The 27,957-nt window shown below is 37.0% G+C and overlaps 1 protein-coding gene across 1 annotated transcript; it reads right to left on the bottom strand.

The window, feature by feature from the left end:
- Positions 1–739: 739 nt before the first annotated feature.
- On the bottom strand, positions 740–26,437 carry ZMYM1 (zinc finger MYM-type containing 1). The gene is given in 11 exon segments (XM_043574442.1): positions 740–3,721; positions 4,446–4,483; positions 4,912–5,049; positions 5,925–6,078; positions 8,405–8,486; positions 8,488–8,609; positions 8,697–8,865; positions 15,038–15,287; positions 15,477–15,549; positions 17,410–17,579; positions 26,100–26,437. Coding segments are annotated over 11 exon segments (3,531 nt in total). The 5' UTR covers positions 26,134–26,437; the 3' UTR covers positions 740–1,420.
- Between the last annotated feature and the right edge of the window lie 1,520 nt (positions 26,438–27,957).

Genomic DNA, 27,957 nt, shown 5'->3' with positions numbered 1-27,957 from the left:
TCTCAAAATAAACTTAAAAAAAAAAAAAAAAAATCTGGAGCATGGTAAAATGTTAGGATTTAACAGGATTAAATGTTACCTGTTACACTCTTCGTATTTTTATGTTAAAATCAACCATAACAACAAAAAAAATCAACCATAGTATTATTAAAAGGCAGGGCTGATAAATAAATCTAAGAATATGTGTGAAAAACAAGTAAATAAATCACTTTGGCCTAATCAAAAAAGTATATAGAAGATCAATGAGGAAAGTATAGTTTATAGAAAAAATTAAAATACTTTCTATACCTCTGAGTAAATACATTTTTTAAAAAGCCTAAATAAAATGGATGCTCTTTCTAGAAAAATTACAAATAAGAATTGATGAGAAACAGCAAGGGGAAAGTGGCAGAGAAATATTCCTAAAACAAATAAAATTCTAGGCCCAGATACATCTACCACTAAATTCTTACAAATCTTTGAGGGACACATTTTCCTTTAGCCCCTGAACTTTTATAAAGTATAATGAGAAAAAGGATCCTTTCTGATTATTTAAGAAATAGTAATATTTTCATAAAGTAGATTAAGAATTTATATTGTATCATTTAGCTATTTGTGTCAACCAAAACCACAGCCATATTTAAACAGGACAGTTCACAGGAAAAGGAAATATAAATGGGTCAAGTAGATACCCAACCTTCTTCTTAAGTGAAAATGCAAAGTTCCACTGGGATTAATAACAGACTGGCAAGAACCAAAATGTTTGGGAACAATGTTTATACAGATTGAAGGAAATAGGCAATCTCACACATGGTTGGTGGTGTGGCATCATGCATGGCATAATTCTTATAGAAATCAATTTGCCAGTTATCTATCAAGAATAAAAATGTATACATTTTCTGACCTAGTAATTCCAATTTAAAATTTTATCTTCGAGTTAACTCACTCATGTGCAATATGACCTATGTGTAACGTTATTAAATGCAGCATTACGTATAATGGCAAGATATTGTGAAGAATTAAAATGTTTGTCATTAGGGACTATTAAAATATATTATGGTACATCCATACAATGAAAATTTATGCAGTTATGAAAAAAAAATCAAGAAACCCTTTAAGTACTGATATGGGACAATCTCAAAAATATGTTAAGTGGAAAAGACAAGTTGAAGAACAGTGTGCACTGCAGAGTATGATCTATGAAAAATATCTCCAGAAAGATATCTGAGAAACAGACAACACTACAGGGAGAACTGGGTACTAAAAAAAAGGGAAGGAGACTTTTCACTGTACATCATTCTAGTTTTTGAATTTTGAATCAAGTGAATGTTACATGTTCTGGTGAAAAAAAAATTTTCTTAGGAGATAAAATTTTGAAATAAAAACAAACATTCCAGCAGAAATACAAAATTCTTTTAGGTAAAACTCAAATTAGCAAGTGTTACATCTCTTTCATTGGATGGATAAACTTTTCCACAATCCCACTGAGTCTTTCAGGTTCCATCAGTTTATTTACCAATTCCTGCTCAATAGCCATTAGGGCTAGGCCACTAAGCTTCTCTTGTCCCATGGTATGACATAAATATGTTTTAAGACGAGGCAGTGTAGAAAATGAGTTTTCGGCACTTGAAGTAACTGGCCAAGACAAAGCAATATGTAACAGCTTTGATATGCAAGGAATATTATTGTGAAGACCATGCTGGATAAACAAATAGCCAAGGTTGATGAAGTTGATACAATCATAATCTATGACAAAGTTAAGCTTTGCATATTGCCGATAAAATCTAAGTTCTGGGATGATGTCTGCATCAAGTTTATAAAATTCTTGGACATGTTTGGCTGTTGCTTCATTTAACGGTTCATTCCATTTAAACAGTAGTTCTGAAATTTGCTTCATTTTGCAGTAATCAAACTCTGAAAAACATAATTTTAAATTATTTAATATAGTGTCCAATCCTTGGTAATAAATATTAATTTTATATTGTTCTTCTGTTGAGGTAGGAAAAAAAGTACTATCTGAATTGCCAAGATCTATTGTTTTCTGAATTTTTCTTCTTTTCTGAAAAGAAGGTCTTTCAACTTCAAAACTTTTACTGGTTATTTTTTGACATATTTCCTCTGTTCCATCCCAGATAGTTTGGAAATAGACGTCATTTCTTTCAGATGATAAACATTCCAAAATTGCTTCTATTTTTGAAGACAATGAAAAAATATCTATGGTTTCACTCTGAAGCTCTTTGGAAAGAATTCCTGTAACACTTAACACTCGATAAAGAAATTTCAAACAAAAGATAAATTCAAATTTGGAAACCAATGTTAACAAATCACTCAATTCATCAGCCAAACTTGTATTTGAAGAATGGGTTGCTACAAATTCCAGTGTTTCAATAATCTCTGGAAGACCCTCGATCACTGATAGTAACATACGATCATGGGCTGTCCAACATGATTGTGATGTATGTTTCTTGCATGTTTTGTTTTGACCTAGTTTACAAGTATTTTGAAAATGTGCAGACATTTCCCCAGACATATGAATAGTGTTGAACAAAGAGCTGAGAGTATTTAGAGTAATTCGGAGTTCTTTTACTTCTTTACAAAACCTAATTACTGCTAAATCCAAAAAATGGGCATAACAATGTATGTACAAAGCTCTTGGCTCTTCTTTCTTGAATTCTGCTGCAACTTTATTAAATTTTCCCCTCAAATTCATGGTGCTATCATAGGACTGGCCGCATATTTTACTCAAATCAACTCCAATTTGCTGCAGGTAAGTTTTGATAGTTCTATGTAAGTTAGTCCCAGTCATCTCTTCAACATCTACGAAACCCAAGAATCTTTCTTTTATTAAGACAGCCTTTGACATTTTTTGTGGGTATCTTACACAAATGGAAAGCTGTTCTTTAGTGGCACTATCAGTTGTCTCATCACATATTATTGAAAAAGCTGGGGAGACATTGATTTCATTCACAATATCTTGCAGTATTTCAGTCTTTATTATTTCAATAATATCATTTTGAATTTGTGTACTATTATAGAAGTCAACTTGTGAATTCAGAAGTCGGAATACTTCCTCTCCTTTATCTTTTGCTCTGATTTCTAACAATTCTAAAAAATTGCCTTTATTCACAGTTGAAATCGACTGATCATTTCCCCTTAATGATAAACTCTGCTTCCCAAGAAATAAAATATTTTCAATTATAAGCTTTAGGTACTTTTTATTTCCTTCCATCTGTTTTGAATGAATAGATAAATTATCATTGACAGCTTCATCACAAAACTGGGATTCCCTCCAAAACTGCAATGACTTCAAATGCATTTCACTTTTTTCATGCTTTCTGAATTTTTCCAGAGTCTTTTTCCAATTAGAAATTCCTTGGGCTGCTAATGATTCTCCTCCACAACTAAAATTTTTTTGGCAGAACAACTGGCATGAGTAACAGAATGTCACATCCTTTTTAATACTGCTTTTCAAATGCTGGAAATTTGAACACCAAGATTTCTTAATACTTCGTGATTTATCTTTAACTTTTAGTACTTTGGATGTAAATTTTGGATGACATAGTCCATCACTTATTTTCACAGATTTCATATTGTATGTAGCATCTTGGTTTGACACTTGATCTTTCTGTACTTCTACACTGGAGCCAACTGCATTCTGACTGGATATTGATGAAGATGGTGAAAGGCTTGGCTGTTCAACACTATTATTAGCAACACCAGTACTTGATTCACTGGGTAAACTCTTAGAAATGTTTGGGAGAAAAAAACAAAAACATTTGTTTGAACAGTTATCAAATGATTAAAATATCAAACATATCTATTCTAATAACACAAGAAAATGAATAGGTACGTTGCAACATGAGCTCCACTAGGGGGAAACATTAACAATTATTTATAATGTAAAGTTGCGATCTAGATTCAACACTAAATGTTCAAAGAATCTTGGGGTGCCTGGGTGGCTCAGTTGGTTAAGTGTCTGACTCTTGGTTTTGGCTCAGGTCATGATCTCATGGTTCGTGAGCTGGAGCCCCCTGTCGAGCCCCTCTTCAGCGTACAGCCTGCTTGGGATTCCCTCTCCCTCACAGTCTGCCCCTCCCCTGCTTGCTTATGCATGCTCTCTCTCTCCCTCAAAATTAAAAAAAAAATGTTCAAATAATCTTTTGGTATGTAATTGTAATAAAAATAATTTTTATTGCTCATAGGACTATAGTATTGAAAAAGGTAATAAAGAACCCAAAGGAAAAACTATGACTAATAATACTTATGTTTAAATATTCTTAATAATTTCAAGTCAGACCCTCAGGTCTGACCAAAAGATGTTTATTGCTCAACTTTTTTGAGTTCTAGGATGAAAACAGGAATGAATGTGGTCATATATATGTATATATATGAATTGTGTGTATATACACACAAATATACTTAACAAAGAAAATACAGTATCAAAAAATATTAGGAACAAAACTTACATCTACAATGACATTTGCTGTTACTGAAGAAACTGTATCTGCTAAAATAAAATAGAGTATCATCAATTCAAGATCTTATACTATAATCTACAAAATAGCATCATAAACCACAATTGCTTATTTCGTATCAGACAACAAAAACAAACTTAGAATAGAGGCGCCTGGATGGCTCAGTTGGTTAAGCGTCTAACTTTGGCTCAGGTAATGATCTCACGGCTCGTGGGTTTGAACCCTGCATTGGGCTCTGTGCTGACAGCTCAGAGCCTGGAGCCTGCTTTGGAATCTGTGTCTCCATCTTTCTCTGTCCCTCCCCTGCTCGTGCTCTCACTCTGTCTCTCTCTCTCTCTCTCTCAAAAATAAACAAACATTAAAAAAACTTAACAACAACAAACAAACTTAGAATAGATAGATTCATCAAGGATGGGAAAACAGTGTATATGTCAAATATCTTTATTATCAATTTTACCTTGTGAGACATCAGAGTTCATGATGGGTAGGGAGACATGAGTATCTGCCAGTGACACTATATTGCTTATAATTGGAGTTGTATCTTTCTTTGGAGAAAAGAGCCCCATTGAAGCATCATGTACCATGGAAACATTTACTGATAAAAATAAGAAGATTTCTCAAAAACCAGGCAGAACCAATCAGAAAGCATTATTTAATAACAAGTTATTTCAACAAACAATGGAAATATCTAATAGCTTAAGGTATTGCTGGATATGAAGTAAGGCTAAGGAATAGGTAGGTTCTTTAGGATAACACATTAATAACCTTAAACTGATAATTTACATTTTCTATTATTTTGTATATTTTATCTTTGCATACAATTTCTTAGTTCTTTATACACCATTTGCTTGAAATTTCAAGCAAATCTTTACATGAAATTACCCACAAAGAAGAGAAAAGAGATTCCTATAGAATCTCCTAATGGGTATCATTTCTAACATCTCCAAGATTCTTAACCCTCAACATGAATGGAGCTAGACTGGTTTCTAAGCTAACAGTGCAGAGATTTCCATCATAAGCCAGTTTACATGCTGTATAAGCCCCAGGAGAATCATTTACTTTATTATCTATGTAAATAGCACCAATGGTTCTATAGGAGGCTCTCTGATGGAATACAAAGTTGGCTCTGGGTTACTTAGTGCTTTTCTACTAGTGAACTTCAAACTATTTCCAACTAGCTCTACTTCCTGTAAAAAATGTAACTAACTACTAGCCTTGCTTTTACAAAGCAGAGTTGAGTACAAAATTCTATATTCTAATACAACGATTTTCATAAATAAAGTCTCTGGTGGTGAAGTAGATTTTCTTTTACATAAACTACTGGAAACTTTTTTTGCAACAAGTTTTGCATTGTTTTGATTTTTAAGTCAAAAACTTAACCTTGAGATAAATCAAGGTTATAAATTAAAGGAAAGCAGTAATATTCTTCAATAGTTTCTAATCCTCTGATAACTGCTAAATAAACATTACCTGTAGAAGATTCCATCTTAGCTTTATTGTAAGCAGAGAAACAATTAATAGAACAGAAGAGGTCTGTCTTCCCCAAGTCATTGGTGGTCTCAATCATTTCATCTGAGGGCTTCAATGATTTGCAAAGAACAGATGTAAGTGTTTTGGCTGGTTTCTGTTTAGAGATTAAAGTAATATTCATATTCCTGGTATATGATATATATTGTTAACAAGCAAAACATATCCACCATTACTGCTATTAGCTGAAATATAATAAGTAATGATGATGAAGCCCTGTTTTACACTTTCCTAAAAGCCAGGAAAAAAAGGCACTAAGGATTACAATGACTAAAATGAGGGAAATAGATCAATCCAAAATATAACTATTTGTGTTATGTCTCAGATATATACTAGTTGCAGCAGTAATATATACGCAAGCAATGAAGAAGGAGGTCACAGAAAATGTTCCTCAATCCAGGCAATCAAAGCCAACTGGATACATAAATAAAAGCCTTAAAATTATATCTCTTTTCTCAATTCCACTTTGGATATAAACTCAGGGAAGCCTTTTATGTGTGCTAAGGAGGAGCCAGAAAAGGGTGCTTAATTAAGTTATAACATGCTGTGAGAATTACTGTTTTTCTAGGCTAACTTCATGGTAAAAATTGCAAGCATATTATGAGAAGACAGCACATAAGCAGTAAGATGTATAGAATATAGTGCATTCAGTAAGTGTACAAAGGTAAAGGATATAAACTGAGGTTCACCATCTATTGTTTCTACTGAAAGAGGAATCCTCATTCCTGGACTATGGCAATGGTGAAAAAGAACTGCTTTGGGGGACATAAAGTGCAAAGACAATTGAAAATATATAGGTTTTCTTCTGTGAAAGAACAGGATATCGGCAAAGGAATAATGAAACAAAAAACAGAGTCTAACTTTGAAAACTCTTTTACCCTTTATTAGTATGACTTTTTATACTGAGACACCCCTAACAATTCATCAATATTTAACATCAAGTAATAATAGTACTATGTATCATCTGTAGTTAATTATTCATATGGGAAAAGTAATAATTAATTTACTCTATTAAGAAGATGTGGGGGGAAAACAATGTGGTCAAAGTATATTTATATAAAACAATCCACTTAAAAAAAAGTCACCCCGTTTTTAGATTCATAGATTTGAACAATTTTCTAAATCTTTTTTTTTTAATTTACATCCAAGTTAGTTAGCATATAGTGCAATAATGATTTCATGAGTAGACTCCAGTGATTCACCCCGTATGTGTAACACCTAGCACTCATCCCAACAAGTGTCTTCTTTAATGCCCCCTTACCCATTAAACCCATCCCCCCACCCACAACCCCCCCAGCAACCCTCAGTTTGTTATCTGTATTTAAGAGTCTCTTATGTTTTGTCCCCGTTTTTATATTATTTTTGCTTGTCTAATTCTGGATTACACTTAACTAACAATATGGATTTTCTCCATTATCACTATTACAATAATATCTTATATGCAGGGTGTAGTGTTAAATGGTGCTTTTTAAACTCCTTTACCCAAATCAGCCCTACCCCATCACATAGGCTGAGTAACTAGGTACTCAAAACAGGCTCTTAAAAACAGGACAAAGCCTATTTATTGAGTGTGCCTGATAAAGAATGAAAAGATGGAATGGCATTTCTTGCCTTCAGAAGGCTCCCATGCCTTCCATTCTCCCATTTCTGGTCCAAAGGCAAGATACTCTCATGGTGTGGACATTCTGCCATAGATAAAAGGTGGCTCATAAATGACCTATTTGAATTGTTCAGACTTGCTGAGAATCCCATCTTCAATTGCTTATTTTTAAGGAAGAATTTACATAGATAGGGAGTTGGGTCTCAAAGCATCATCTGAACAAGCAAGACAACAGTCCCACCTCATGACAGGGGCTTAAACCACTAATTGTGTTAATCTCATTTAGTCCACCAAAGTAGAACCAGCTTCTCTGCTCTCAGAACCAACCACCAAAGGCTCTCCCACCAGAAATAGAAGATTATTTCTCACAGATTCAGATAAGCCTGTGACATTCTTGATTCATTTTAAACCTTGCTTAGGGTTTACGAAAACAGAATTAAAAACACCTTTGTGGTTGAGTCTTACTGACCAGTAGGCTATTGTTATTTCTGCTATCTCTAATCTCAGTTTATAAACAAGCTTCTATCTGTGTGGCTTTTTTTCAAGGCAGATGATCATCCTGAGATATTTTAGGAAAATCTCCATACAGCATTTATCACGAATTGCTATGTAAGAGGAACTGTCAGAAGTCTTTCATTTCATCTCCTTCAATGTGTTGCCAACTGAAACTATTCCCAATGGTACTAAAATCTAATCCCCACATTTTCCTGAAGTGGAACCACTCACAAGCAAACTAATGGAAGGAACTCAATCTTGGATTTTTCATTTAGTCCCATGCAAATTCCAGTGGAGTGGTCCTTATGCAACAGGTCTTTATTTTTACCTGCTTATATGCTGTCATACCCTTTGAACTAATAAAGTAATGGGACTGGCCTTTCATTGGAAGTATATGCAACAGACTAGACAGTGTGATCGTAAGCCCTACAGTTCTCACAACAGATCACAGGAGGCTGTTCAAGTGAGAGTGAAGAACAGGCATTACTACAAAGACAGTGTTTCACATTCTGATATTTTACTTCATACTGAATCTAGGATTTAAAAGAATTCACTAAAAATGCTAATATTTAAGCAAAATAATCAGAATCCCTAAAGTTTAAAAAAAAATTGCAACTTACAACAGTAGTCTTCTGACACATGCTGCACTTGGTTAAAATGTTATTAGTACATATGGCAACAAATGCTTTTCTTTTTTCTTCATATGATGAAAGACAAGACTGGCTGCAAAAATTTTTGCTAGAGTCATCCAGCTGGACACTGATCACATCCTTTAGATTTAAAATGTCTCTGAAAATAAAAACAAGGGCACTATTAAACACTTTTATAAGTTAAAGCACACTCTCAAGTAACCCTCTCCCGTTTCACCTACTTGAGGAGTGTGCAGCAGCAGTAATAGCCTTGAAATAAGAAAACCTTTGGTATTTAGTTCTAGGACTTACATTCAGTAGTGATGGATAAGTCATTTATACTCTCAAATGTTAATTCCCTCATCTATAAAGTAGGGACTATAAATTTTTTTGTAGTATTTTTTTTTTTGAGAGAGAGAGCATGAGCTGCAGAGGGGCAGAGAGAGAGGGAGAGACAGAATCTGAAGCAGGCGCCAGGCTCTGAGCTGTCAGCGCAGAGCCAGAAGCGGGGCTTGAACTCACGAACCATGAGATCATGACCTGAGCCCAAGTTAGATACTTAACTGAGCCACCCAGGTGCCCCTAAAGTAGGGACTACAAAGCACATCTGAGAGCGTAGTTTTGAGGACTACCTAGTCTGTATTAGTTAGTGCTAGTCATAACAAAATGATGATGAGAAATCACATATTCATTCCTCACCAAATTTGGAATCTACAAAATATATCAAAGTACAGTCTACAAAATTCCGGAGATCCTCCAGAGACTTTCAAGGGGTTCACAAATCAAAACTATTTTCATATTAAAATGTGATTTGTCTTTCTCGTTAACATTTCAAGTGATGGTGTAAAATCAACAATGGGCCACTGCAATTCCACTCCTAGATATGTACCCCAAAGAAGTGAAGGAGTACTCAAAAAAGGATAGACACATGCATGTTTCTAACAGCACTATTTCAAATAGGTAAAAGATGGTGCCACGCTGGCTCCATCAGTAGAGCATGCAATCTCTGAATTGTGGGTTCAAGCCCCACGTTGGGCCTGGAGTTTATGTAAAAAAAAAAAAAAAAAAAAAAGCTAAAAGATGGAAACAGCCCAAATGTTCACCAATGAATGAATGGATGAACAAATTGTGATATATCCATACAGTGGAATATTATTCAGCTGTAAAAAAGAACAAAGTACTGATATACATGCTATAACATGGATAAACCTTGAAAACCTTATGCTAAAAGCCAGACACAAAGGGTCATATGTTGTATGATTCCATTAATATGAAATATCCAGAAAAGATAAATCCCCAGCAAGAAGACAGACTGGTAGGGACAGAACATTTTACTTTGGAGAACAGAAATATTTTGGAATTAGACACCCTGAGTATACTAAACATTACTGCAATGGCTTTTTGTTATGTGAATTTCACCTTAATAAGCTGGGAGGGAAAAAAAAATGCTGGATAAAAACGTTTGCCAGAGCCTTAGGCAAATTAAGGCACTTGCACCAAAATGTCCTAGTATTTGTTATTCACTGCCATACATTCACTGTAAAAATCAATTTACTTTTTTTTTTTAATTTTTTTAACGTTTTATTTATTTTTGAGACAGGGAGAGACAGAGCATGAACGGGGGAGGGTCAGAGAGAGGGAGACACAGAATCTGAAACAAGCTCCAGGCTCTGAGCTGTCAGCACAGAGCCTGATGCGGGGCTCGAACTCACGGACCGCGAGATCATGACCTGAGCTGAAGTCAGCCGCTTAACCGACTGAGCCACCCAGGCGCCCCTCAATTTACTTTATTAAACTTCACCCTTGACAACCTCTTTTCAGTATTCTGTGATGAAATGGGACACAGGCATAAAGATCTTCCCCTGCACACTAAAGTATGATGGCCGCCTCAAAGAATATCTCATGTGGGAATGTTAACAGTTACAACCTAAGGTAGCTACTTTTTTTGTGGAACATATTTTCACTTGAAAGAACTATTATCCAGAAGTGAGTATCTGGTAAATATTTTCTCAAAAATGAATAAAGTAAGACTGTAACTTCAAGATAAACTGGCAGTATTCATTGCCAATGATAAAATTTGAGCTTTCATTGAAAATTAGAATTTTCAGAGGTGCCTGGATGGCTCAGGTTAGCGTCCGACTTCAGCTCAGGTCATGATCTCATGGTTTGTGAGTTTGAGCCCTGTGTCGGGCTCTGTGCTGACAACTCAGAGCCTGGAGCCTGCTTCAGATTCTGTGTCTCCCTCTCTCCCTGCCTTTCCCCCTTTCATGCTCTCTCAAGATAAATTAAAAAAAAAAAAATTGAAAAAAAGAAAAATTAGAATTTTGGGGGTGTCTGGGTGGTACGGTTAAGCCATTGACTAAGCAAGTCAGTTAAGCATCGGACTCTTGGTTTCAGCTCAGGTCATGATCTCAACAGTTTCGTGAGTTTGAGCCCCATATCAGACTGTATGGTGACAGTGTGGAGCCTGGTTGGGAGTCTCTCTGCCCCTCCCCCACTCATGCTGTCTCACTCTCAAAATAAATAAATAAGCTGAAAAAAAAAAAAAAGAAAATTAGAATTTTGGAAAATCTGCCACCTCCAATTTGATTGCTTCCCAATAGTTAAACTTTCCTGATGAGATTAGTAGTGATGATGAGGATTATTTTTGGGGGTGGTGATTTTTTTTTTTTTTTTTAGCAAATGTGATTTTTGAAATATTGCATAAAGAAATATGTTAACATTTAGAAGGTCTGCATAACTCAGTGAACCATTATTTTCCAAATTATTATACCAGGTAACAAAAATCATTCATTTATGGGTAAAAAAAACATTCAAAGTACAGACAGACCAATGATTGTAACCTAACAAGACCAATGAATTTTAACCAAACAGTACAAAAAATTTTTGATATGGTTTCAGATTCTACATTCCAAATAACCTTTAACAATACTTGGGTGGAGTGTTACAGAAGAGCACCACAAAATCTAAAAGGCTATTTAAACACTCTTCCCTTTTCCAATTACATATTTGTAGGATCAGTTTTTTTTCACACTTCAGCTAAAACATTTTCCAATGAACTGAATACAAAGGCAGATATGAAAACTCAGCCAGACATTAAAGTGGTTTGCAAAATAAAATCATGCTTACTAAATTTTTCTTAACATTTCTTCTCATCAAATTAAAAAACATATATGGCTAGTTTTCATTAAAAAATATTATTTATGTAGGGGCATCTGGGGGGCTCAGTCAATTGGGTGTCTGATTGTTGATTTTGGCTCAGGTCATGATCCCAGGGTTGTGGGACTGAGCCCGTCAGGCTCTATGCTCAGCATGGACACTGCTTGAGATTCTCTCTGCCCCTCTCTCTCTAAAATGAATTTTAAAAAATATTATTTATGTCAACATGCACTGAGTTATTATTTTTAAATGACTGTTTTTAAATAATGAGCTTAAAAATTTCTCCATTTTAATTTCTAACACAGTATATATTAGTAGATATAACCTATGAACTAAAGCTCTCTGTCTCTTCAATAATTTTTAAGAGTGTAAAGGGGTCCAGGGACCAGAATGTTTGAGGACTGCCAAGATATCTGGCTACTTAGAACCTTCAGAATATCAATTATTCAGTGTAATAATTATCCAGATGAAATACTCCTGAAATCAGCACTATTTTAACACTTCAACATTTACAAATTTTTAGTGTATTATGATCTTTCTGCCTCTTAAACAAATGGTACCAAAAATAACAGGTTCATTTCATGATCCCCAATCAGTCATTTTACTGGTTTAAGACACAGTTCTAAATGCAGTATCTGAGTTGTGCTATCCTTGTATTTCATTTGACAAAAATTTTTCTAGGTTTCACTGTGTGCCAGCTAGTGTTTAGGCATTGGGAATATAAACAGGAGTATGATCTGGTTCCTAATCTCAAGAGGTTCACAGTCTAACCGGGGCAATATCAATTTTTTAAAACATTAATGCTATGATTAATATTGTGGGAATTATGAACACTACTGAAACACAGACCATGGAACAACTACTCCAAGTGGTTGGGAGTTAGGAAGAGAGGACGGAATGGTGTGCGAATAGGCAAAAGGTAAAGATATTGGAGGCAGACCTTTAAGACAGAAATTAGCCAGATAGAAAGGGAGGCAGAAGAAACTGCATCAGCAGAAGCATGAAGTCTGAAAACGCTTACTGGTTTTTACTGCTACCAGTATACTAGATTGCTGGTTTCTAATCTACTAAGGCCTTATACATAAAAAATAAAAAAATGAATTTTCTTAAAAGTGCCTACAATTAGCTTAAACTAACTCTTAAGCATCGGACTGAACAACTTTCCTATATATATAAGTGTTACAGCATTAGTGCACAGGGATATTCTGAACTCTGTTGGTTGCTTTCAGGATCTCTGGTTGGTTCCACCTGGGATACTAAGGTGCAGAAACAACAGTTCTTCAAAAGAAGTCTTCTCTAACGTAATTTAAAATGTCATTTTCAAAGCTAACTTTCATTTGGTTCATAAAACAGAATAAAGATTGCAATAACTCAAAACAGATTTTAAATCACTGCTATAAAAGAAACTTCAACAAGGACTGATAATTAGCTAAAACTTGAGAGCTACGTATTAATGCAAGATGCTAATAAATGTGAAGGAAAAAAATTTCAAAACAAGCACAGGTTACTCTGAAAAATGGATGGACTCTCCTAGCCTAAGCACTACCACCTTTCCACCAACGTATACAATAGTATTTTGCATCAAAAAAAATTCTGTATTCCAAAGAAAGTAAAACTTGTTCCTTGTTTTTGCTCATACTGGATTTCTCTGCCTTAGAGAACTTACTATATCTTTCCTGTTTCAGCCTTTTCAATCTACCTGGGAGATGTGCTGAAGATGTATAATGGGCCAAAATAGTAACATGATACCTTAACTTCTGAGGGCCTCAGTTTCCTCAAAACCAAAAGAAAATGTTTGGACTGGATGATCTCTAAGGTCCCTTCCAGTTTTATGTTTCTGCAGAGAAAGAAAGCAGACTGAAGAAAAGTGCGTTACAGCCCTTAGCAAAAAAGAAAAAAGACACAGTATTGAAGGGTTGAAAAAGCACAAGAGAAAGGTCAGTTTCAGGGTCTAAGACTTGCAGCAAAGGGTAACACCAAAGTGCCAGCCAAACAAGGAGCTGAAGCAACCAATAAAAAGGATTTGTAAGTTTGTTAAGAGAGTAGTAATAGTAATAATTAACATTTACTGAGTTCTTATTACATACCAGTATTGTTCTATCACTTAAATCTACTATTTAATGCTCATAATTCTTATGTACATTGAATTAAACAGATGGGAATACTAAGACAGAAGTTCTCAGTGCTTTTCAAACTTTAGCATTATATACGTATCATCTGGGGACAAAAGCATTTCTGATTCAGTGGGTCTGGGTGAGACCTGAGATTCTGTGGTTTTATTTAACAAGTTCCCAGATGATACTAATACAGCTGCTGTAAGTTACAAAATATAACCATAAATGGAGAAAGCAAGATTCAAATTATGGCAATCTGATTCCAAAATAAGACATCTGAAAGGAATTTATTGTATTTACAAGCAAAACTGGTGACCTATGTGTTTTCTTCATTCTGAAACAAAAACATTTAAAATTTAGCAATAGCATTTCATGAGCGTTAACAAACCAGAATATTATGATAGGAGTCTCAAAGCACACTGATCTACATATCAGGGTAGAGTTCAAAGTTCTGGACATTTTCCACTAATTCATTATGAAATTAGTACTACTTCCTTTCTCTGCATCTAAATTGCCTTACATATGTAAAAATTAAAAAAAAAAAAAGTTAGCAATAAAGACCCTGACAGTAGCTCACAGAAATCTTGAAAAGATATCTACCCATTTATGTTTACCTGTGACTATTCGATTTTGCAAAAGAATCAAATAACTTCATTACAAGAGAAACATTATATTAATTTTATACCTTGGAAGATCCAAATAAACTGTTATATGATTAATGTGTTAGTGCATCCTATACAGTTAAATGATAAAATAGAATGGGCATATAATAATCCCACTTATAGAGAATTTCAACTAGAAAGAAAAGTAAATTTCAGAAGTCACACTATTTAAAGTTGAAGAGAACTAGAACTCCCTATGTTTTAATTTGTGCAAATCTCTCAATAAAAAAACTATTTCTGAAGAATCTAATAAAGGAAGTGAAAGCAGAAGCAGCTTCCTTTCACTAAATCAAGGTGATACTACTTCAGAAAAAATGAAAATGTAGGTAATTACAACCAAGACTGATCGAGCTCTATGTAGGGGAAATAAAAGTGGGCATAATTTAGAATTATATACTTTGAGCAGTTTGAACAAGTTTTCTTGGGAAGAGCTGGTGAACTGGCAGATGAAATGTATTCGGTGATGCAAAACGTGGAGCAGAAGAGCTGAGTAGACCCCTTCCTCTGATAAGCAGTTTGCCCCTTCTGAAGAATTTTTTTACAACCAGAACAGGAAACCTGAATAGCTGTGGTTGAAACTGAAGGAAGCATTTTATTCATGCCAGATGATGTCAGAGAAAGCTGAATGCTTGTAGTCAACTGTGGAGCTATAAACACAAAACAGGAAGGAAGAAAATTAGTATTTACATAAAATTAAGTATGCATTCTTTCATTTTCATTTAGAGGTTACTTCTCCTGGACGTGAAACCCAAAACAAACAATGCACACCATTCAAACATATTCTAAAAAAGCAGAATAAATTGGCTATTACATTTAGAATAAAGTGATTCTATTACCACTGTCTGAAAATGTAGTGTTTATTTTCAGTTCATTCTCCTGAGTTTTGGGCTGCTGGGCTTGACAATACTCCTAAAAAAAGAGATGAAAATAATGAATACACTGTGTATAAAACCAGCAGTTATTCAATAGAAAATGATAAATTATGTTTAAGTCTGTTCAGTGAATTGTATAATTAAACTGAACCATAGTACATAGGTGAACACTCTCCTTTTGGTGACCTTTGACTGACAACACCAATAAATCACATTACGTGTAATCATACTAGATGTGACTTCAATAGTTTTTGTTCACACAGCCCTTCAGGAGCTACTACAAACAGAGGAGACACACTCAATAATGACATCTATTTTCCATCCTTGTTCCAGTCATTAATAGCTAACTGTCTTCATAAAGACCATCAACACAAAAGTTGTTGGACTGGCCTAAATAAGTCTTACAGAGGAGGATGTTTCAGAGCAGCAGACAAGCTATCTAAATGTGATTTATGTGTTTGAATGTCCATAGACTGAAGAAGCAACAGATACTTCCTAGATGGACAACATTCCCCAGTGACACCAAGTCAATGAGAGTCATATCCTTACTTGATACTGACTTACTTTAGGCTATTTCTAAACTGAATATTAGAAATAAATTAAAACTGGGGGCGCCTGGGTGGTTCAGTCGGTTGAGCATCCAACTTCAGCTCAGGTCATGATCTCACGGTTCGTAAGTTCAAGCCCCGCATCGGGCTCTGTGCTGATGGCTCAGAGCCTGAAGCCTGCTTTGGATTCTGTGTCTCCCTCCCTCTCTGCTCCTCCCCCCATTGTGCTCTGTCTCTGTCTCTCAAAAATAAACAAATGTAAAAAAAAAAAAAAGTTTTAAAAAAAAGAAAGAAATTAAAACTGAATTTACTTTTTATTTCATCAGAAATTTCAGCTGGTTCATATATAAACATTCTAAGGAAAATTTCGCCCTACTACAGAATACTCACAGCTTGAATCAGTTTGTCACTTATAGGTTTTTTAGGATATATCTAAAAAAGTTTAAGAATAAACATGAAACTAATTTGGGTAAGATAATTACAAAAAAAATACAAAATTCTAAGGATTAAAAATGTACTAATTCTACTACTTCAATTGAGTCAGTAGCATAAAAACATACTATTAGTTACTTGTATGGTTTCTAGTTAATAAAAATGAAAAGAAAAATGTGTTACCCTTAGCTAGGCCCATAATATCCTAGGCAATCCTTGTATCAATCCAAAAACCCAATTCCAACCATCTATTCTTCTCTCAAATCATATTCTTGCATATAGTTGTGATGGCACTTGACACAATACACTTTATATGATTTGACCAACTACTTTAGGGAAGATAAAGATTTAAGATTCTCTTTTCTTTTTTAAGTTTATTTACTTTGAGAGAGAGAGAACACATTCATGTATGTATGAGAGTGAGGAGAGGAGCAGAGAACAAGGGTGAGAGAGAATCCCAACATGTGGGGCTCAAACTCACAGTGAGATCATAACCTGAGCCAAAATCAAGAGTTGGAAGCTTAACTGGCTGAGTCACCCAAGTGCCCCAAGATTTAAGATTTTAAACCCATAGGGGCGCCTGGGTGGCTCAGTCGTTGAGTGTCCGACTTTAGCTCAGGTCATGATCTCACAGCTCATGAGTTTGAGCCCCATGTCGGACTCTGTACTGAGCTCAAAGCCTGGAGCTTGCTTTGGATTCTGTGTCTCCCTCTCTCTCTACCCGTAACCCACTTGCATTCTGTCTCTGTCTCTCTCAAAAATAAACATTAAAAAAAAAAAATTATAAAGAAGATATTTAAAAAAAACAAAAAAAGAAAGAAAAAGAAAGATTTTAAACCCATAAACCAGCATCTGCATAACTGGAATGTACACTTAAACGCTGTTCTAGAAAAAAGAAAATAAAGTAGAATACTTACCTGTGCATTGTCAGGTTCTGTCTTAATTTCATCCAGCTGCCCCAGTTGTGGTGCCACTGCTTTGTCACATTCGCTATCTATCGGTGATTCTTTCATCTTAGTATCTGATGCAAAGGAATCCACTAGTTCCAAACTAATGAACTTCTTCTTGGGGAATAGTATCCAGGTTCCTAAAATAAAATATGAATTAATGGAGAGCCTGATTTTAAAATTAGTCCTTTTAAATATGGTAGGTTTCTGGAAACACAAAAGGTCTTTAGACAGCTTGGACTCAAGGTTCCTTCACAGTACCAACACTGGCTTTCTTCCCTTCATTCATTCACTATTCCCCAATATAGCTTTGCTGTATAATTTTCTGGTAGACATATCTATGCTTTCTTCTGGGACTAGTCTTCTCCACTTCTATTCCCCCAGGCCTGACTATAGCATAAACCACCAAACTCACAAGTTTACTTTTAACTTATTAAATAGTCTTAGGAGGGGTGCCTGGGTGGCTCAGTCTTTTAAGCGAATGACTTCAGCTCAGGTCATGATCTCACGGTCCGTGAGTTCGAGCCCCGCGTCAGGCTCTGTGCTGACTGCTCAGAGCCTTGAGCCTGTTTCGGATTCTGTATCTCCCTCTCTCTCTGACCCTCCCCCATTCATGCTCTGTCTCTCTCTGTCTCAAAAATAAATAAATGTTAAAAAAATTAAAATAAATAAATAGTCTTAGGAAATGTAAAGTCTTCTATCCAAGGTTAATCCAAATACCTGTACTCACTACCTCTCCCCCAACACTGCCTTCCTATAGAGCCAGTTATTATCTGTATCTTCAACTCTACTTCCCCTCCTTATTGGTTCTTCACATATAAACATTCAAATACATTCAAGGATCCAACTTTTAAATTCTTTTTAATGTTTATTTTTGAGAGTGAGAGACATAGAGCGTGAGCACAGGAGGGGCAGAGAAAGAGGGAGACAAAGAATCCGAAGCAGGTTCCAGGTTCTGAGCTGTCAGTATAGAAGGATCCAACTTTTAAAGCTATTGCCCTCTCTCTGACTACTCCCTTCATTCATCCTTGAAATTCTCCCTTTCCTTGAATCCTATGACTCCAAGACCTATTTCTCCTATCTCTTTGCTGGTCTTCTTCTCTTTAAGTTTATTTATTTTGAGAGAGAGACAGAGAGCATGAGTGTGGGGAGGGGCAGAGACAGATGGGAGGGAGAGAATCCCAAGCAAGTTCCACAAGGTCAGCAAAGAGCCTGCTGCAGGGCTTGATCTCATAACCCATGAGATCATGACCTGACTCAAGATCAAGAGTCAGATGCTTAACCGCTGAGCCACCCAGGTGCCCCACCTTCTAAATATGTTTTGAATCTATTTTTCCATTACATTTCATGCCTGCCTTCCTCCACCCCCATGAATGGATTTCTTTTTGGTAACTAGATAAGATAGCTAAAATCCAAAATCACAATATAAAAGATTGTTGCGCATTCAGGCTTAAAAAATAATTCCAGGGGCATCTGGGTGACTCAGTCGGTTAAGTGTCGGACTGTTCATTTCAGCTCAGGTTGCGATCTCAGAGTTTGTGAGTTCAAACCTCACATTGGGTTCCAAGCTGACAACGCGGAGTCTGCTTGGGATTCTTTCTCTCCCCCTCTCTCTAGCCCTCCCTGGCTCAAGCCTGCACTGTCTCTCAAAATAAACTTGAAAAAAAAATCCATTTTACAGCTTTTGAAGAACTAAAAGTGCCTTTTAAAAAATGTTTATTGGGGCGCCTGGGTGGCGCAGTCGGTTAAGCGTCCGACTTCAGCCAGGTCACGATCTCACGGTCCGTGAGTTCGAGCCCCGCGTCAGGCTCTGGGCTGATGGCTCGGAGCCTGGAGCCTGTTTCCGAGTCTGTGTCTCCCTCTCTCTCTGCCCCTCCCACGTTCATGCTCTGTCTCTCTCTGTCCCAAAAATAAAAACGTTGAAAAAAAAATTAAAAAAAAAATGTTTATTTATTTTGAAAGAGAGAGAGAGAGCATGAGCAGGAGAGGGACAGAGAGAGAGGAAGAGAGAGAATCCCAAGCAGGCTCCATGCTGTCAGCACAGAGCACGACACAGGGCTTAACCTGAAAACCATGAGATCATGACCTGATCTGAAATTGAGTCAGACGCTTAGCTGACTGAGCCACCCAGGTGCCCCCACAAGTGCCTTTTGATTGCTCAGTCCCAAGGCTCCTTTTTCAAGGACAGACTGGTTCCTTGTATCTTCTTTTCTCTCATCTGAGATCTTTTCCCCACTTTTCTGGTAGCTTTTACTAAAATCCCTTATCACAAAGCAAAGAATTAAATGAATCCTTCAGGCCTGTGAAGTAAAATAAAAGCTCTTATGGCCTCTGCCCAGCCCATACCAGCAAAGTAAAACTCACTGGAAATTAACTATTAGACTATCATTCACCTGAAAGAAAATAGGTAAGTCTAAAAATAAATTAAAAACAAAGCACGTATCGGGGCACCTGGGTAGTTCAGTTGGTTAAGCATCTGACTTCAGTTCAGGTCACGATTTCGTGGTTAGTGAGTTTGGGCCCCACATCCAGCTCTATGCTGGATAGCTCAGAACCTGGAGCGTGTTTCAGATTCTGTGTCTCCCTCCCTCTCTCTCTGCCCCTCTCCCACTCGCACTCTGTTTCTCTCTCTCTCTCTCTCAAAAATAAATAAAACATGGGAATGCAAGCTGGTATAGCCACTCTGGAAAACAGTATGGAGGTTCCTCAAAAAACTAAAAATAGAACTACCCTATGACCCAGCAATTGCACTACTAGGCATTTATCCACGGGATACAGGTGTGCTGTTTCTGAGGGACACATGCACCCCAATGTTTATAGCAGCACTATCGACAATAGCCAAAGTATGGAAAGAGCCCAAATGTCCATCAATGGATGAATGGATAAAGAAGATGTGGTATATTCATATACAACGGAGTATTACTCGGCAATCAAAAAGAATGAAACCTTGCCATTTGCAACTATGTGGATGGAACTGGAGGGTATTATGCTAAGTGAAATTTAGTCAGTCAGAGAAAGACAAATATGATATGACTTCACTCGTATGAGACTTTAAGAGACAAAACAGATGAACATAAGAGAAGGGAAACAAAAATATATAAAAACAGGGAGGGGGACAAAATATAAGAGACTCATAAATATGGAGAACAAACAGAGGGTTACTGCAGGGGGTGTGGGGGAGGGATGGGCTAAATGGTTCAGGGGCATTAAGGAATCTACTCCTGAAATCATTGTTGCACTATATGCTAACTAATTTGGCTGTAAATTTAATAAATAAATAAAAATAAAAATAAAAAATAAAACATTAAAAACAAAAACAAAGCACCTATGAGCTTTTGCATCTTGGAATCCCTTCCAATGTGTCAGTCATCACACAAATATGAAAATAATGGAAAGCACCCTGAAAGTGTAATTAATCTATAACATGTTTCTGAAGCAGGGGAAAACAGTATAGAACTGTTGGAAAAACAAAAAGAGCAAAAAACACGTATGAATAATAAATCCAGTGCTTCCTTTTCCAACAAGATGCACATTAATGTAAAATAAGTCCTAGAAACCTTTTTTTTTAAAAGGTTGGGGTGCCTGGATGGCTCAATCAGAGCATGTGACTCTTCATCTCGGGGTTGTGAGTTTGAGCCCATGTTAAGTGTACAGATTACTAAAATAAATAAACTTAAAAATTTTTTTAATTAAAGACTTTTTTAAAATTTTATTTATTTATTTTGAGAGAGAGAGAGAGAGAGAGCGAGAGCACGCGAGCACATGCACAAGCAGTGGAGGGCAGATAAGAGAGAGACTCCCAAGCAGGCTCCATACTCAGCACAGAGCCCAGTTTGTGGGGCATGAATCCAAGAACCATGAGATCATGACCTGAGCTGAACCCAAGAGACAGATGCTCAACTGATTGAGCTACTCAGGTGCCCCCCCAAAATCTTTTATTTTTAAGTAATCTCTACACCCAACGTGGGCCTTAAACTCATGACCCTTAAGTCACATGTTCCTCCAACTGAGCCAGCCAAGCATTGAAACCTTTTTTTTTTTTTTAATGTTTATTTATTTTGGGGAGACAGAGTACAAGCAGGGGAGGAGCAGAGAGAGAGGGAGACACAGAATCTGAAAACAGGCTCCAAGCTGTCAGCACAGAGTCCAACACAGGGCTCCAACCCACGAAGTGCAGGATCATGACCTGGGCTGAAGTCGGGTGCTTAACTGACTGAGCCACCCAGGTGCCCTGAAACCTGTTTTTAATATAGTCTCTCACCTGCCCCAATTGGGGCTAAACTGCATAAGTTGAAGAGCATTAATTGTACTAGGATCAATGTGGCACATATTCCTGATGGTTAATACTACTTGGTAATAACCAATTAAAACATTTTAATTTAAACCAAAGAGGAATATAACATGAAGCAAAAAACAAAATTCACATTAATTTTTAAAGTAAAACAGGAGGGGCGCCTGGGTGGCGCAGTCGGTTAAGCGTCCGACTTCAGCCAGGTCATGATCTCGCAGTCCTGGAGTTCGAGCCCCGCGTCAGGCTCAGGGCTGATGGCTCAGAGCCTGGAGCCTGTTTCTGATTCTGTGTCTCCCTCTCTCTCTGCCCCTCCCCCGTTCATGCTCTGTCTCTCTCTGTCCCCAAAATAAATAAACGTTGAAAAAAAATTTTTTTTTTAAGTAAAACAGGAGACTGCAAAGAAATTACAAGCTATTAGGAGTTATTTCTAGACATACAAACAGACCTCCACAGAGAATGTATGCACTTTCCTCCTGGAAAATTGGTACAATACGGCTTATATAAGCTTGATGCTCCAAACTGCTTACCCTTAATCTTTTAATTCTTCCCCACTATATTGTGCTCATACTGTTCTCCTACCTGTAAAGTCATTATTGCCTATTCAAATCCTACTCAGCTTCTAAACCAACTCAGCTCCAAGTTTTATCAGATTGGTAAGAATTAAAAATAAAGCTGATAGGGGTGCCTGGGTGGCTCAGTCGGTTGAGCATCTGACTTCAGCTCAGGTCATGATCTCTCAGACAGCTCGGAGCCTAAAGCCTGCTTTGGATTCGTATCTCTCTCTCTCTCTGCCCCTCCCCTGCTTACGCTCTGTCTCTCTCAGTCTCTTAAAAATAAATGAATATTAAAAACATAAATAAATAAAAAGCTGATAAATCTAGGGGTGCCTGGCTGGCTCAGTCAGCAAAGCATGTGACTCTTTTGATCTCCAGAGTCCTGAGTTCAAGCTCCAGGTTGAGTGTAGAAATTGCTTATTTAAAAAAAAAAAAAAAAAAATCTAGGCAAAACAGAGTAGTCTTCAGTATGATAAACCCTCCTACTGAAAACAATGATAAAATTAACAGGCTTTGCCCCTGAGGGCACTTTCCAGGGCAGAGGAACAAGCCCAAGCAGAAAACAGGCATACTGAACTAAGGAGCTGGGAGTTCTGGGTCACCAAAGTAGTTGGAACTCTAGAGGCACAAGGGAGAGGTGAGAACCAAGGAGAAATAACCCCCCCCCAATTTGCATACAAGTATCCTCCTCCTCCTCCACGTATTAGCTGACTTCCAAACTGCATATGAATACTCTGTAGATATGAAACAGAAAATAGCAACTGGGAGTCTAAAGAGCTGAAAAGAGATTATAGAAGCTTTGCAGAGCTAAGAACAAAGTTGAAATTTAAGCCCAGCAAAGGTAGAGGGGACTTGGTAAAGATCTGGACTTGCAGCTGAGACTCCAGGGGAGCATCATGTGCTAGGAGTACAGACCACAACCCAGGAGAAAAGACTACTCCCTAGAAGAAAGCAAACCAAAAATAAATAAGCCCTAACAAGGCCTAATACTAGCCTCAACAGGATTAATGTAATCTGTAAGAACTGTCTGCCTGCCTACAGGAAACAGCACTCTCTGGAGTTAGTGCAGTTAGTCTTTAAATTTTTTCATCCACAGTGTTCACAGTACAGTAAAAATGTATGGGTACACCCCAACCAAAAACTCCCAAATAAGACTGACTGAAAATCAATTAAAAGAAAAAAGACAATAAAACAGACCTACAGGTGGCTAATATTGGTATTATCAGGCTAGGTCTTTGGCGCATTTGAGAAAACAGAGAAAAAGAGAAGTTTAGCAGAGTCCTGGAATTAAAAAAAAAAAAAAAGAGTTAATGGAAATTTGAGAATTGGAAAATAGGGAAATTAAGAATTTAATAAATTTTATATCAATAGTAGAAAGTAGTTCAGACTAATGCATAAAAGGGTAAAACTACAAAAAAATGTAAGTAACATGCGGAGTATGACAATATATCTATTTACAGATGTACACAGAGTCCCAGAAAAAGAGAAAACAGACAATGCAACAGATATAATATTTGAGGAACTACCGGCTGGACAATTTCCCCCAGATAAAGAAAAATATCAAACCACACAAATTCAAGAAGCTCTATGAATACACAAATGAGGTAAATACAAAAGGGAAACACAACTATGTATGTTATAGTTACACTGGTGAAAACTAAAAATAAAATCTTAAAAGCAGCTGAAGAATAAAGACATAACATACAGGAGAACAAAAATTAGAATAAAGTTGTTTTCTTGTCAGAAACAATTTAGTCCAAGACGCCTGGGTGCCTCAGTTGGTTACGCATCTGAGTTTGGCCCAGGTCATGATCCAAAAGGATCTTCAAGTAACTGCTGAAATTATTAAGTAAATTTAGGAAGGTCAATATTCAAAAATCATTTCTTTTCACTATAACAATTAAATATTTTAAAACAACCATTTTCTACAGCATCATAAAACATCAAATACATCTAATGAAATATGTCAAGATCTCTACAATGAAAAACAAAACAATGCTGAGAGAAATTAAGAAAGATATAAATAAATGGAGAAATAAAGCATGCTTGTTGATTGACTTAATACTGTTAGGTCAGTTTTCCCCAAACTGAGCTACAGATCAGTCCCAGTTTTTGTGGAACCTGCAAGATAATTCTAACATATATGCAGTGTATACAGAACCTAGAATAGCTAAAATAATCTCAAAAAAGAAAAAAGTTGGAGGACTTACTAGTGGTGTGGTCACAAGAAAAAATAAAGTGACTAATGAATGAGTCCAGAAGCAGTTATACTCTAACATTTTACTTCTTTGCATTATAGCTATTTCTTTATACATGGCACTTTGCAAAAACTTGTTTTATTCACTTGTGTTCTGTAAGCTTTTTTACCATCTTGATAGAAAAGCTGGAGGGGCGCCTGGGTGGCTCAGTTGGTAAAGCATCGACTTCGGTTCAGGTCATGATCTCACAGCTTGTGAGTTTGAGCCCTGTGCCGGTGTCTGTGCTGGCAGCTGAGAGCCTGGAACCTGCTTCGGATTCTGTGTCTCCCTCTCTATCTGCCGCTCCACAGCTCACATTCTGTGTCTCTCACTCTCAAAAATAAACATTAAAAAGAAAAGCTGGAGGCAGAAGGCTGAATGCTTTTCAAGCCAAACTAAAATGTCCTTGCTTAGTTCTACAGGCAATGGGGAGCCACTATTTATGAAGTATTTAGGTACTGGAATTAGAGGAACGATTAGGATGTCCCAACACTCTATTATAAATACACTGCTAGCACAGTATGATTACAACAATTTAAGTGTATGCAAGGTAAAAAGCAGAAAAGAGGGAAGAAATCTTCTAGAAGATAAAATTTGAGCTAGGTTTTAAAGTGTCTACAAAGGATGATGAAAAGTATATTCCAGGTATAGAGACGGCATGGGCAAAATGCCAAACGTGGCAACTGTAAGAAGCGGAGTTACTGTTAAAGATAAAAAGTAAGAGTGCTAGTGCAAGGAAATAACATTTGAGAAGCTGACATGGGTCATATCAGAAAGGTCCCTGAACACCAAAATCCTTGAACTCAACTCTTGTAAATCAGTAGCTTTAGGGGTTCAGCAGACATTTCATTCATATTATTTTAAAAATGTACTTTAAAAATCATGAAATATACTTAATTCTATAATATACCAAATGTTAAGTATTTTAGAGACTTCCAAAGCCTCGATTTGTGCCAGATTAAGTGACCTTCAGAAAATAGTTTTTCCTGCCATCTGGCTGAATACAGCTCAATTCCTTGTAGCTTTGTCAGTGACGAGTTAAGAGGACAGCTTTTCACCTATCCTTTTTGGATTGTGACCTGTTATATGCTCACTCACAGAAAATCCCAGAAGCAAATTCATTATTCTAGCAAGGGCATCTACTTCCCTAATGCTCTTGCTTCAACCTACAAGTTAAATGGCAAGGGTGCCTGGCTGGCTCAGTCGGTAGACCATGTAACTCTTGATTCTCGGGGTTGTGAGTTTGAGCCCCACCTTGGGTATGGAGATTACTTAAAAATAAAATCTTTAAAAAAAACGGCAAACTGTTGAATCCTGATCCTGTCAAGACTAAAATTAATACAGTTTTGTTATATTTTATTTTTAGTTCTTGTTATAAATTTTAAGTTCTTGTCTTATATATTTGTGATGAGGAATACAAGTTACTGTCAGGTGTTATTAGTGATCCAACTCTTGCTGAAATTGCATCCTAAGAAAGCTGGAAGTTACTGATTGCACACACTAATCCATGCAAACCAAAATACTCTCAATCCCCGTGCACTAAGGCAAAATACTGAAATAAAATGATAAAGACTGCACCTTCATCTAATCCCGATTTTATATTCCAATTCATCGAGTCAAACTTTTGTAGTAACTATTCAATCTCTTTTAGTTGAGATTCCGTATACACGTCTATTTGCAAAAGAACTTCCATGATGTCTTTTTTTTTTTTTTTAAGTTTGAAAAGTCACCACGGCTTAATCGAGAGCCACCGGTACGATCAGATGAATGTTTTAAAAAAAGAGGCCGCGGACAGAGACCAAACGCCGAAAGCGCAGTTACGACGCAGGGGCAGTGGGCGGCGAGAAACGCTGGAAATGCTGGACAAGGATCCCCCGACTCTGCGGACAAGGTTAAAGAAAAGGACAAACACAACCAGGGGCCTGACCCGAGTTCCCGACTCTCACATGGCGGAAGCCGCACGCAAGGAACCGTCTTTAGGACTCCGGCCCGACCCGACGCTTCATCCTCCCTCTGACAGACGAAACTCTCAGCCCCTTTCCGGTAAGGCGCAGGAATAAAGACCGACAACACAGCCACTTAAGGAGGCTTACTAATTCCCCTCAGTGAGGCTCGCCGCAGGACGCTTCTCTAAGGAACTTAACTCTGACGCGAAACAGTCAGGTAGACCCCGCCCCTTTCCCGCCGAGCTGTGCGGCCGAGCATGCGCAGCGCAGCTGGCCGGGAATGATCCAGTTCCCCTTAGCAACAGAAGGCGGGAAGAGCGTTTACAGTCCCGTGGGATCTGACGTATGAAGCCATGCTAGATAGCCACAAATTTGGACACTTAGAGGCTGGGGCAGCGTCGGATGGACTCAGGAATGGCAGTTAGATTTACTGGATTCAAAAGATGGGTCTCTTAGCAATTTCTGTAAATCCCCAATTTCTTCATCCTTGGGTGCCTGTGTCATCTGCATGTGGATTGGAAAGACAAGGTTGGAAAAGTTCAAGGTACAGAGTAAATTACCAGTAAAAGGAATTACCTGCAGCAATAGAGGGGGTTCAGGCTTTTTCCATTTGCGGGTGGTCTTAGTATATTAAGATGATCCCAAATGAGTGTGTAAAAATCATGATTTTATTTTTAAAAATTTAAACCCAAGTTTGTTAACATATAGTGTAGTAATGGTTTCAGGAGTAGAATTTAGAGATTCATTACTTACATATAACACCCAGTGCTCATCCCAACAAGTGCCCTCCTTAGTGTCCATCACCCGTTTAGCCCATCCCCGCACTCTAGTACCCTTCGCCTCTCCTCAGTTTGTTATCTATATTTCAGAGTCTCTTATGGTTTGCTTCTCCGTTTTTATATTATTTTCCCTTCCCTTTCTCTATGTTCATCTGTTTTGTTTCTTACGTTCCACATGAGTGAAATCATATATTTGTTGTTCTCTGACTTACTTTACTTAGCATAAGACATTCTAATTCCATCCACGTTGTTGCAAATGGCAAGATTCCATTCTTTTTGATTGCCGAGTAATATTCCATTGTATATATATTCATGGTATATTTTATTTGAAGGCTTTTTAAATGTTTATTTTTGAGAGAGAGAGAGAAAGAGTGTGAGTGGGGGAGTGGGAGAGGCAGAGAGAAAGGGAGACACAAAATCTGAAGCAGGCTCCAGGCTCTGAGATGTCAGTACAGAGCCTGATGCAGGGCTCAAACTCAAGGACCTTGAGATTATGACCTGATCTGAAGTTGGATTCTTAATCAACTGAGCCACCTAGGCGCCCCATTCATGGTATATTTTAAATGCTACTTAACAAATTAACATTTTCAACACCTAAAAGAGTATAGTATCGAATAGTTGTGCTATTCCTAAAATCATAATAGGATTATAAAAGATATATAGAGTTGAATGATGAATTTATTGCAATCTTGTCTTTGACCATGCTTCCTG

The sequence above is a fragment of the Prionailurus bengalensis genome, chromosome C1 (assembly GCF_016509475.1).
Source record: "Prionailurus bengalensis isolate Pbe53 chromosome C1, Fcat_Pben_1.1_paternal_pri, whole genome shotgun sequence".
In the NCBI taxonomy this organism is placed as follows: Eukaryota; Metazoa; Chordata; class Mammalia; order Carnivora; family Felidae; genus Prionailurus; species Prionailurus bengalensis.
This window is presented reverse-complemented; position numbering and strand designations above follow the sequence as displayed.